Genomic DNA, 13,607 nt, shown 5'->3' with positions numbered 1-13,607 from the left:
GAGAACCCAAAATGCTTTTTATCTGCATTATTAAGATTTTCTAAAGTATCCTGAGAAGGAAAATGCCTCTGAGTTTTAGATAAGTAAGTAAGTCAAGAGCTAGAAAACAGCTATAGTTCCGGTGTTAGCAGAACTCTGCGTTTCTGATTTAGCCAGGAGTTCAAAGGCAGGGACAGATCAATAGAGCTACCTACTGGGCAAGTGAAGGGAGAAAGGAAAAAGCTTCCTATTCTTACCCTTTCTATCTCCATACTGTCCATAAAATCCTAAAATGTTCCAGAATGGGATAAAGAGATCATCTTTTCTGTTTCTCCAATTAAGATTTTAGAAAACGCTCTAGACTTAGCAAGGAAAGGATATTTTCTCCTCTTTCTACCACTCTACTCACATTCACACACACCAACTGACAGCTACTATATTAGGGTAGAATTTAGACTGGATTATCCTGTTAGATCTCAGATCATAGATTGCTAGTCTCTGCTAAGGACAAATATTGTAGAATTTTATCTGTACAGGGATATTCTTATACAAGGCCTAGAAATGTTGTCCTATTTAAAAATTAGCCAAAAATAACAATATATAAAAAGAGAGTAAAAGCTTTCTATTTTTATATGCAGGTTTGTCAACATGTAATGCCTCTGAATGAACGACAAGAATGGATATATTATTGTATATATTCTCTTATTTCTTAAATAATTATACTTAGAACTTACCAAACTAAGAATTATTTCAGATTTAGTCTGTTATTTATTAAACAACTAAATGTTACTTAATTTAACTGATGTACCTAAATAATAATCTATTCAATTTATATGCATTTTCATTTTATGTCAATGCTATGTACCTTATTATTAAAATATACGTAATGCTTTCATTGTGTTGTGTTCTTATTTAGTAGGAAATCTAAGCACATTTTATTTTTGAATAGTTAAGTCAAAATAAAATTACAGGTAAGATTTTTTAAAGTAATATTCAACACATTAAGCAAAATCCTCTATACTTTAGGTTTTTGTATTCTTAAAAACAAAACAAAACAAAACAAAAACTGGCCAGGTATGGTGGCTTATGCCTGTAATACCAGCACTTTATGAGGCTGAGGCAGGAGGATTACTTGAGTCCAAGAGTTTGAGTCTGCAGTGAGCTATTGTCATACCACTGCACTCAAGCATATCTCTAAAAAAGATAAATAAATAAAAGGTAAATACAAAGTAGCCATTTAGTTTTCCTATCACACAAAAGAAATTAAAGCAAAATTTGGAAAAATTTATTTTTATGTAAAGAAGCCAAAATCTAATGACAATAGTAGGAATATTTTGTTCTAATAGTAAACTTTTATGAATTTATTTGTGAATTGCTTTTAATTAAATATATTGGGAAATAATAGGAATTAAATTTATATTACATTTAATAAAGAAGTACAGGGTATGAACAATTCTATTAAACAATTCATAACTGTATGACAATATCAGTAACAGAATACGTGCCAGTAAATTTCAGCTTTTGAAATATCAATACCATAATGGCAGTATATTATTTTTGTACCCAGTACATGTTAGCACATAGTTTAAATGTCATTTGGGTTTTTAACCCTTGATTTAGCTATCCATAAAATGGATTATCATCTAGCAGTTTGAATTCTTCAGATGATGTGTCTTTAAAAGTAATGAAATGTGAAAACATTTTATTAATTGCTAAATGCCTTGTAAGTCCAATAAATGTGATCATATATTCTATTTCACAACGTATTGAGTTACAAGAAATTAATTACCTGGCTGTGATACTAAAAGCATACAATGAAATTGTTATCTATGTCCCAAATTGTAAAGGAGTTTTTATAATAGGATGATAGGTGACATATAGGGGTATACTGGATCATAAAAACTCAAGAAAAGGAATAATGAGCATTTAAGACTTACCTTCTACCACTGTCATCACTTAGACGTATCAGGCCTTTTTCCCACCTTTTCATTACTCACTTATTACAGGGAAAAAACAAACATACTGTCTTAATCATTCTATTTTCAACTAGTCACTAGAAAAGACAGATACTTTGTTTCAAATTAAACTTTCTTCCAAGTAAATGAAAACCCAAGGGAATCAGCTATATAATGAATACAAACTAGGTTACTTTTTTTTTTTTTTGTATCTTTAAGTAAATTACTTTTTAAAGATTACTTGAGTACTGTGGTACTAGAATATCCAGAAAAACTTAATTCAAGTCCTCAAATACTTGACTCATAGGTTGGTAGTAATTCTGTAACCCACCAAATATAATTGATTGACATGTAAGAATGTTTTCTTTAAGTTTGTGTAGTGCTTCCTTTTTTCAGGGCAGTTTTGCACAGATTGACCATGTTATTTTCTTTTTTTTTTTTTTTTTTTTTTTTTTTTTTTTTTTTTTTTTTTTTTTGAGACGGAGTCTCGTTCTGTCACCCGGGCTGGAGTGCAGTGACCGGATCTCAGCTTACTGCAAGCTCCGCCTCCTGGGTTTACGCCATTCTCCTGCCTCAGCCTCCCGAGTAGCTGGGACTACAGGCGCCAGCCACCTCGCCCGGCTAGTTTTTTGTATTTTTTAGTAGAGACGGGGTTTCACCGTGTTAGCCAGGATGGTCTCGAACTCCTGACCTCGTGATCCACCCGTCTCGGCCTCCCAAAGTGCTGGGATTACAGGCTTGAGCCACCGCACCCGGCCGACCATGTTATTTTCAAAGGTAATTTTGCACGTGGTTTAATTTTAAAAGCACATTATCCAGCCTTACTAAAAAGACATCTAGATGGGCTGGGCATGGTGGCTTCTGCCTATAATCCCAGCACTTTGGGAGACTGAGGCCAGAGGATTGCTTTAACCTAGGAGTTTTTGAGACCAGCCTGAGCAACATGGCAAAACCCTGTCTTTACAAAAAATACAAAAATTAGCCAGGAGTGGTGGTGCATACTTGTAGTTCCTCTACTCAGGAGGCTGAGGTGGGAGGATCACTTGAGCCCGAGGCAGAAGTTGCAGTGGGCTGAGATTACACCACTGCACTCCCACCTGGGTGACAGAGTGAGGCTCTCTCAAAGAAAAAAAAGACATCTAGATGTGTCAGATCTCTTCTGTGTTCTAGATTCCATCCCTGCCTGTCTCCTCAGTGTCTCCATTAAAACTCCCCAGGGAATGAATTTTATCTACAAACATTCCCTCAGTATTGGCTTTCCCCCATTATTATTTATACATATTTGAGACTCTTTAAGAAGCCTCTCATTCCCCATCTCTTTCTATCATCTTATATCTGTCCTCCCTGTCACAGCAAAGGGACATGAAAAGAATTGTTCACATTGTTATGCCCACTTTCTTGACTCCCACGCATTGTTTCCACTGAGTTACCAAACAGTGGTTGCTCCCTCCCAGGACACCAATAACTTCCTTGTTATTAAATCTGGAGGATAGTTTAAAGTCTCCTCTCCAGTGTTAGGCATTGTTGATCTTTTGGAGACACCACATTCTTCAGATTTTCTTTTCACCTTTGACTATTTTTTTTCACCTAAACTTCTATATTCTCTCAATTTCCACATCTCTCCTACCTTTGTATGTAACGTTTCCTTTTTGCCTCCCTGTCCCCCCTTCTTCCTCCAGACATCAGTGAATATGTCACTCTTCCCAAAAATCCTTTCCTGATTACTCTCCTGACCAACTGCTTTGATGGTACTAACACTTAGTACTCACCCTTTAGTGTAGCACTATCATATTTGAATTGGTGTTCATTTATCTGTACTTTTGACTAGGTTGAAAACAGAAGAGTTAAAACCTAGCATACACCATAGAAACTGTAATAGATATAAAATAAATATTGGAAGGATAGTTGGATAAAATGAGTAGAAAATTAAAATGAATTTACATGTATGAATATTTCTGAGTTCTTTAGCATATTTATAAATTAAAACTAGAAATATAAAAATTAAGTCTCATTACTATTCAATTCTCTTTACCCAGATGTTTTTATTTCATTAGCAAATTTTTAAAAAATTATCTAACATGCAGTTTTAAATTATAGACTTACATGATCACTGTAACTCCTTCCAACTTTAAAGTTTTATAGTTCTAATATTTTAAAACAAATTTAAAGGTTAAGTATCAAGTACTGTTATATATATATATGAGCCATGCCATATTCTTAAATTATTTAGTAATTTTGTTGATTTTACATTAGATATTGGGGTAGAAATTTTTTTTAAAAAGTCAATGGCCTTCTTTTAAAATCTTTTTGGTTTAGGTTAAATATGAAGCAGAAACTTAATATATACTACACTAATACTTTGGATATAACCCAGGAAAATGGATGTGTATTTCCGATTTTGGCCACCAGAGGGTGAGCATATTATTTTATTTATTAGAGAGATGGATAGTATTATATTTCTCTGCACTGTGTTAGGTCCTTTATGACTTCTAAGACTACTTTTGGCAAACTGTATTGGCCACTATGGCTATATGCATATCCAGGCATATAACACCCATTTTTGTTGAGACAGAGTCTTGCTCTGTCACTCAGGCTGGACTGCAGTAGGTGCGATCTCAGCTCACTGCAGCCTTGATTTTCTGGGCTCAGGTGATTCTTCCACCTCAGCCTTCCCAGTAGCTGGTACTACAGGCCGGCGCTACCACGCCCAGCTGGTTTTTGTTTTTTTGTTTTTGTTTTTGTTTTTTTTGTAGAGGCGGGGTTTTGCCATGTTGCCCAGGCTGCTCTAAAACTCCTGGGGTCAAGCGACTGGGTGCCTCAGCCTCTCAAAGTGCTGAGATTACAGGCATGAGACACAGACCCCAGCCAACACTCATTCTTATTAGAGAACATATTCTAATCTATAACGTGGATACTAAGCCTTCTTCTCATTACTAATGAGTCTTCATGAGTTTGCAAGTTTAAGAGCATTCAAAATTAGCCCTGCTATCTTTACGTAGTCTTATAAATAAGCCTATCTTTGATGCTTAGCCTAGCTTAATTTCTGGGGGAAAAAAGAACTGTGTAATGATTTGCAGAAAAATAAAGCACATAGTGGACCTGATTTAGAGGATATAGATGAGATTCACGTGGTGAGGTAACGTGTGAGCCAGGAACTCCAGGAATCATCATTGAAAGTCTGAGGGGTAGGCCGGACACGGTGGCTTACGCCTGTCATCTCAGCACTTGGGAGGCCGAGGCTGGCAGATCACCTGAGGTCAGGCGTTCGAGACCAGCCTGGCCAACATGGTGAAACTCTGTCTCTACTAAAAGTATAAAAATTAGCTGGGCATGGTGGCAGGCGCCTGTAATCCCAGCTACTTGGGAGACTGGGGCAGGAAAATCGCTTGAACCCTGGAGGCAGAGGTTGCAGTGAGCCGAGATTGCATCATTGCATTCCAGCCTGGGCGACAAGAGCGAGACTCTCTCTCAAAAACAACAATAACAACAACAATAAAAAACAAAAAATAACAAAGTCTGAGGGGAGCAAAGAACTTTGGTTGGTTTTAAGTGTCTGTACTTGTTACCCATGGCTAGCACTGTGTAAGGAAATGAATAAGATACCCTCAATTCTTATGAGTAATTCACAAGCTGCCTATATTTGTGATATTTGACCAAAGTCAGTTTGTACTTTAATAATAAGTACTCTTGGTCGGGCGTGGTGGCTCATGCCTGTAATCCCAGCACTTTGGGAGGCCAAGGTCACCTGAGGTCAGGAGTTCAAGACCAGCCTGGCCAACCTGGTGAAACCCCATCTCTACTAAAAATAAAATAAAATAAAAAAATTAGCTGGGTGTGATGGCGGGCACCTGTAATAATCCCAGCCACTCGGGAGGCTGAGGCAGGAGAATCGCTTGAACCCGGGAGGCGGAGGTTGCAGTAAGCCCAAGATCACCCCACTGCACTCCAGCTTGGGCAACAGAGCGAGACCCCATCTCAGTAATAATAATAATAATAATAATAATAATAATAATAATAAGTGCTCTTGACCGGATGCTGTGGCTCATGCCTGTAATCCCAGCATTTCCAGAGGTGGAGGCAGACGGATCACAAGATCAGGAGTTCGAACCAGCCTGGCCAATATGGTGAAATCCCGTCTCTACTAAAAATACAAAAATCAGCCAGGCGTGGTGGTGCGCGTCTGTAGTTCCAACTACTTGGGACGCTAAGGCAGGAGAGTTGTTTGAACCCAGGAGGCTGAGGCTGCAGTAAGCTGAGATCTGCCACTGACTCCAGCCTGGGTGACAGAGTGAGACTCTGTGTCAAAAAAAAAAAAAAAAAAAAAAAAAGTACTCTTTTTTTTTTTCCACTCAATACATTTCTAAAAAATATATGAATATTTAACAAAAAAGACTTACATATAATAAAGGAGTTGGAGTATGGTTCCATTTCCCAAAAATTAAATATTTTTCAACTTCTTTTAGACACAGTTGATAAATATTCAACATTTAATACATATTCTTAATTGTATTCTTACCTTTCCAGTTGACCACAAGAGTAAGCAAGTTAAATTCAAGCTCAGCTTAAGTTCGTTATCTGATTCAGGCTAATGTCAGCATGTTATGAAAATGAAATGGTTCCAGAATGTCAGTATTGTAAGCTTTCTGGCAATTTCTGATATAGCATACAGAGTTACTAAAAAGGTAGTTTCTCTCTGCCTTTTTAAATATCCATTACAAAAGTGTCCAGAATCGGCTTTTGAAAAAAAAGTTTTTTCTTAGTAAAGAAGTAAAAATAGAAGTAGACTAGGCTAGGGAATAGTACACAGGGACATCCAATTAGCATGTATCTATTACATATTAATTAGTTATAATAAATAAGTAGTAGGTATTATCTCTGTCCTCAGGACAAGAAAGCTAAGGAAATGAGTTACATGTTAACCTATTAAGGAATAATCTTAATAAACACCGATCATTAAGCATTAAGCTAATGGTGTGAATATGGAAACAGAAGAGGAGGGGAAGGCTTGACCAATTTGGGGGACGTAGATGAAAGTAGATGAAAATATGTCGGAGGACTGAAGGAACAAAGTTTAGTTTGAAGCTAAGTAGTGCTTTGATTTGTTTTTACTCATGTAATATAATGCATTTTACATTTTAAATAATATAAAAAGAGGATACATTTTAACAACTATTAAAGGAAATGAGGCAACATCTTTAAAATACTAAGTAGTACTACACTAAAATGTTAAGACTAAGTTTGACAGTGTTAGAGCAAGTTTGGACAAGTTGGAAAAATGAATGTGGGCTCGAAGAATCAGGGGAACCTGATTCTGTAACAACTTTAAGCGACCTTGAAGAGATAGGAGGGATTTAGAAAGAGGAGAGGAAGTGGAAATTTAAGGGATTTTCTAATGTTTTTCACTTTTCCTAGAATGTGTTGTTGCATCTTTGCCTATTAATATCATAAGCTATAAATCAATCATATATAAATTGAGTCCCTAACGTGTGCAAAGTACTGCTTTAATTATTTGCTTATACAGAAGTGAACAAGCCAGACGTTGCTCCTGCCCTCATTATACATAGTCTATCAGAGAAGATAGATTGTGAACAAGTATTACAGGCTGTACCTCTAACATACATTTTTTAAATGCCTCATCCTTCATGAAACCTTTAATTTTTTTCTCAGTCCAGAAGAAACTGTTCTACTTCTTGAACTTCTATTTTAAAACTAATACTTTTTTCCTGTGGGGTTTTTATTTCAGATTAAAAAAAATCATACAGTAAATTTGACCCTTTTTTGGTGGGTTGGGGGAAGATTTCACAGTTCTACTAATTTAACACATGTATAGATTCATATAATCACCACCACAATCAGGATACAGAGCAGTCCCATCACTAAAAAACTCCCTTACGTTATAGTCACATCCCCATGACCTTACCCCTATGCATACTCCTATCCCCTGGAAACCACTATTCTATTCTCATCACTATAGTTTTGTTTTTGAGAATGTTGTGTAAGTGGAATCATGCAGTATGTAACCTTTTAAGACTGAATCCTTTTATTCAGCATAATGCCTTTGAGAATCATCCAAACTGTATGTATCAATAGTTTGTTCCCTTTATTGCTGAGTAGTATTTTATTATACGATTGCATTACAGTTTATTTGTGTATTCATCTGCTGGGTGGTTTCCAGTTTTTGGCTACTATTAATAGAACTGCTGTAAAGTTCATGTACAGATGTTTACATGAACATAAGTTTTTATTCCTCTATAGTAGATACCCACAGGTAGTACTGCTGGATCATATGGTAAATACATGTTGACTTTTTAAGAAACCGCCAAAGTGTTTTCCAGATTGGCTGTACCATTTTGCACTTCTAGCAGCAATGTAGGAGAATTCCAGTTATTCTGCATCTTTATCAGTACTCGGTATTGTCTGCATTTTTTATTTTAGCCATTATAATAGATGTGCGGTGGTATCTCATTGTGATTTTAGTTTGTATTTCCCTAATGGCTAATGATGTTGAACAGTTTTCGTAGGCTTCTTTGTCATTTGCATATATAGTATACTTTTTGATGGGGTGCTTCTTCAAGGCTTTTGCCCATTTGAAATTAGGTTGTTTCCTTACTGCTGAGTTTTGAGTTTTGTTTTCTTACCATTTCATTCTTTATAAATTCTGGATTTGTCTTTTATTGGGTATATTATTTGAAAGTATTTTCCTCTCTTCTGTAGATAGTCTTTGTTCTCTTAACTGGATCGTATGGAGAGTGAAAGTTTTAAATTTTAATGAAGTCCAATTAATCAGTTTTTCCTTTAATGGATTATGCACTTGGTGTCAAGTTAGAAGTCGTTGTCTAACCCCAGGTCACAAAGATTTTTCTTCTGCTTTCTAAAAGTTGTATAGTTTTACTTCATACATTTATATGTATGCTACATTTTCAGTTAATTTTTGTATGAGTTCTGAGGTTTAGGTTCAGGTCCATTTTTTTTTCATATGGGTATCAGTTATTCCAATATCATTTGTTGAAAAGATTATTCTTTCTCCATTAAATTGCTCTTGTACCTTTGTTGAAAAATTCACTGGTCATATAGAACCTATCTTTGCATAAGTCTATTTCTGAATTCTATTCGGTTCCATTGAGCGATATGTCTTTCCCTTCACTAATACTACATTGTCCTGATTACAGTAGCTTCATTGTAAGTCTTATATTCAGGTAACATGATTTCCCCAATTTTATTGTTCTTTTCCAGAGTCATCATAGCTATTTTAGTTTCTTTCCCTTTTCATATAAATTTTAGAAGTGGCTTGTTTATATCTACAAAAAATAAATCCTGCTGGGATTTTAACTGGTATTGTGTTAACTGTATTGATCATCTGGGGGGAATTGACATGTTTATTGTGTTGACTCTTCCAATTCATGAACATAGTATTGCTCTCCACTTATGTAGGTTTTATTCTTTCATCAGCATTTTGTAGTTTCCAGCATACAGATCCTATATATCCTTTATTAGATTTATACCTAAATATTTTATTTTTATGAGCTGTTTGTATTTTTATTTCAGTTTTCAGTTGTGCATTGCTAATATGTAACAGTATGATTGATTTTTATATGTTGGCTTTATATCCTGAGACCCTTGCTAAACTCATTTGTCCTAGGAAGATTTTTTTGATTGTATTTTATATATTCCTTGGGATTTTCTACTTAGAAAAGCATGTAATCTGCAAATGGGGACAGTTTCATTTCTTTCTTTCCTATCCATATGCCTTTTATGTCTTTTTTCTTGCCTTATTGCATTGGCTAAGACTTCCCATTAAGATACCAAATAAGAACAATGACAATGGATATCCTTTCCTTGCTCACAATCTTAGTGGGGAAAGCATTCAGTCTTTTACCACTATTTTACGTTAGCTGTGGATCTTTTTGTAGATGCCCTTAATTAGGTTAGTGAAGTTATTTCTCTTTAGTTTACTGAGAGTTTTTATTAAGAATGGATGCTGAGCTAGGAGCAGTGGCTTGTAGCTGTAGTCCTAGGTACTCAGGAGGCTCATGCAGGAGGATCACTTAAGCCTGAGCATTCAAGAATCCTGTCTCAAAAAAAAAAAAAAAAAGGTGAATGCTCAATCTTGTCAAATATTTTTTTCTACCTCAATTGAGGTGGTTGTATGGTTGGTTTTTCTTCTTTAGACTGTTAATATGGTAGCTTACACTGATTGATTTTCAAATTTGAACCAGTCTTTCATTTCTAGGATAAATTCCACTTAATTGTGATATGTTATTCTTTTTATATATTGTGGATTTCAGTTTGCTAATACAGTTGACCCTTGAACAACATTGGGTTTGAACTTCATGGGTCCACTTATATGTGGATATTTTCAATAAATCAATTGGAAAATTTTTTGGAGATTTGCAACATTTTGAAAAAACTCACTGCATAGCCTAGAAATAACCAAAAAAGCAAGAAAGTTAGGTATGTCATGAATGCATAAAATATATGTAGATAGTGGCCTGTTTTATCATTTACTACATAAAATATACACATACATAAAATCTATTATAAAAAGTTAAAATTAATCAAAACTTATGCACATAAACATAGACTACACATGGTGCCATTCATAGTCAAGACAAACATAAACAAATGTAAAGATGCAGTATTAAATCATAACTGTATAAGATTAACTGTAGTACATATTGCACTACTGTAATAATTTCATAGCTACCTCCTGCTGCTATTGCAGTGAACTCAAGTGTTGTGAGTATCCACTGAAAACACTGCGTGATGTAATGCTAAAATGTGAGAGCAGCTTGTCTCTCCAGTAAATTGCATATCAAAGTAAAGAAATGATCTCATGGTTCTTATGTATTTTTCATTGTATTTAATGGAATATTATAAACCTTGTCTAACACTATGGGAACCACTCAGAATGCCACTAGTGATGCCAAAGTGCTCCTAAGAAGCACAGCAAAGTCATGACATTACAAGAAAATATTAGTGATGCTGGAAGTGTTCCTAAGAAGCATAGCAAAGTCATGACATTACAAGAAAAAGTTGAATTGCTTGATATGCATTGTGGATTGAGGTTTGCAGATGTGGTTGCCTGCCATTTCAAGATAAATGAATAAAACACAAGGACCTTTGTAAAAACAAAAGGAAATTCATGACACTGTTGCTGCAGCTATGCCAGCAGGCATGAAAACCTTGCCCTTTTTGCAAAATACCTTTTCATCTCATATTGGAAATGCAGCTTTTTATGTGGGTGCAGGATTGCTAATAAGAAAGTCACACCTATAAATTAACAGGATTTTTAAAAAGTGAAGTAATTATATGACAAAGCGAAAGGAAGTTTTTTGGTTTTTTTTTGAGACGGGGTCTCGCTCTGCCACCCAGGCTGGAATGTAGTGGTGCCATCTCAGCTCACTGCAACCTCTGCCTCCTAGGTTCAAGCAGTTCTCCTGCCTCAGCCTCCTGAGTAGCTGGGACTACAGGTATGTGCCACCATGCCCAGCTAATTTTTGTATTCTTGATAGAGACGGGGTTTCACCATGTGGGCCAGGCTGGTCTCAAACTTCTGACCTCAGGTAATCCACCCACCTTAGCCTCCCAAAGTGCTGGGATTGCAGGCGTGAGCCACCGCACCCAGCCATGCAAAAGAAAGTTTAAGGATATAAAGCTCAAAAATTTGGTGCCAGCAAAGGATGGTTTGATAATTTTTGAAAGAGGTTTGACTTAAAAAGTGTCAAGATAACAGGAGAAGCAGCTTCTGCCAACAAAGAAGGATCAGATGAGTTCCCAGATACTATTAAGAAAATCATTGAGGAGGAATGATATCTGCCTGAACAGGTTTTTAATGTAGACTAATGTGCCCTATTCTGGAAAAACATACCACAGAAGACATTTATTAGTAAGTAAGTAAGTAAGGGAAGCAAGCACCAGGATTTAAGGCAGGAAGGGATAACAAACGCTACCATTTTATGAATGCAGTCACGTTTATGATCAGGATTGCCCTTATCTATAAAGCTGCTAAACTCTCCCCCTGCAACGCCCTACCCTGCCCAGCCTTGAAGGGAAAAGATAAACACCAGCTACTAGTCTTTTGGTTGTACAACAAGAAGGTCTGGACAATGAGAACCCTTTTTCTGCATTGGTTCCATCAATGCTTTGTTGCTGAAGTCAGCAAGTACTTTGCCAGTAAGCAACCACCTTTTAAAGTTCTTTTGATCTCGCACAATGCCCCTGGCCACATGGAACCCCCTGATTCAACACTGAAGGTGTCAATGAGGCCTACTTGCCCCCCAAAACAAGGCTCCTAATTCAACCTATAGATTGGGGGTCATGAGGGCCTTTAAGGCTCATTTCACATGGAAGGTACTCTATGGAAAGGAATGTCAACACTATGGATGAGAACCCCCAATAGAGAGAAACCATGATCTGAAGCTGAGATGGCCTTTTAGAAAAGAAAACTATATAAAAATAAAAGACTAAAAGATTAAAACAACAATAACAAAAGGACATTGTAAAAGTCTGTAAGGATAATACCATTGATTATGCTACAGAAAAAGCCATGAAAGCCATCAAACCGTTTGGAGAAAACTGTGTCCAGATGATGTGCATCATTTCACAGAATTTATGACAGAGCCAATCAAAGAAATGAAAGACATGGATATGGCAAAAAAAAAAAAAAAAAAAAGTGGGAGGTGAAAGATTTTAAGATATGAATCTTGGAGAAATTCAAGACACCACACCAGAGGAGTTAAGACAACAGGAGAGAGTTGAGTGATTCTGAACCAGTGCCAAATGATGAGGAAGAAGACATAGAAGAAGCAGTGCCAGGAAACAAAATGACATGAGACAGTCTGGCATAAGAGTTCTGAGTATTCAAGACCACTTTTGACTTCTTTTGTGACATGGAAACTAAAGCAAACAGTGGAACATGGATTGGTACTCGATAGAAACATTTTTAGAGAAATGAGGAAGCAAAAAAGTCAGACAAAAATTACAGTATAGCCGGATGTGGTGGCTCAGGCCTATATCTCAGCACTTTCGGAGGCTGAGGTGGAAGAATTGCTTGAGGACAGGAGTTCGAGATCAGCCTGTTCAACGTAGTAAGACATTGTCTCTACAAAAAATAAAATTAGCTGGGCATGGTGGCACACACCTGTAGTCCTGACTACTCATGAGGTGGAGGCCAGAGGATCACTTGAGCCCAGGAGTTCGAGGCTGCAGTGAGCTATGATTGCACCACTGCAATCCAGCCTGGGCGATGGAGCAAGATCTTGTCTTGAAAAATGAAAAAAATTACAGTGTATTTACATAGTTACACCAAGTGTGCCTGTGTCTTCCGTTTCTGCTACTCTTGAGACAGTGAGACCAACTTATCTTCTTCTACCTCCTATTCAGCATAGAGATAATGAGGATGAAGACCTTTATGATGATCCACTTTCACTTAATGAACAGTAAATATATGTTCTCTTATGATAAGAAATAACATTTTCCTTTTTCTAGCTAACTTTATTGTTTATGTTCCATAAGGCTTCTGGTCAACATAGGCTATTAGTAGTTAAGTTTGGGAGTAGTAGAAAGTTATGGATAGCTTTTCCACTTGGGGGGGTGGTTGGTATTCATAATCCCCATATTATTTAAGGGTCAACTGTACATTGTTGAGCATTTTTGTGACTGCATAAAATGGAT

The 13,607-nt window shown here is 36.4% G+C and overlaps 1 protein-coding gene across 4 annotated transcripts in view; it reads left to right on the top strand.

Annotated features, from left to right (window-relative positions):
• EFCAB7 (EF-hand calcium binding domain 7) overlaps positions 1-874 on the top strand; it is a 46,956-nt gene extending 46,082 nt beyond the window's left edge. For all 4 annotated transcript variants that reach the window (XM_023210385.1, XM_023210392.2, XM_023210397.1 and 1 more), the window contains one exon: positions 618-874. In XM_023210385.1, the coding sequence (XP_023066153.1) occupies positions 618-692 (75 nt within the window). In that variant the 3' untranslated portion in view covers positions 693-874. The remainder of the gene's footprint in view (positions 1-617) is intronic.
• Positions 875-13,607: the final 12,733 nt, after the last annotated feature.

The sequence above is a fragment of the Piliocolobus tephrosceles genome, chromosome 1, assembly GCF_002776525.5.
Source record: "Piliocolobus tephrosceles isolate RC106 chromosome 1, ASM277652v3, whole genome shotgun sequence".
Classification (NCBI taxonomy): Eukaryota; Metazoa; Chordata; class Mammalia; order Primates; family Cercopithecidae; genus Piliocolobus; species Piliocolobus tephrosceles.
Note: the sequence above shows the minus strand (reverse complement) of the source record. Positions and strands in the feature narration are given on the sequence as shown.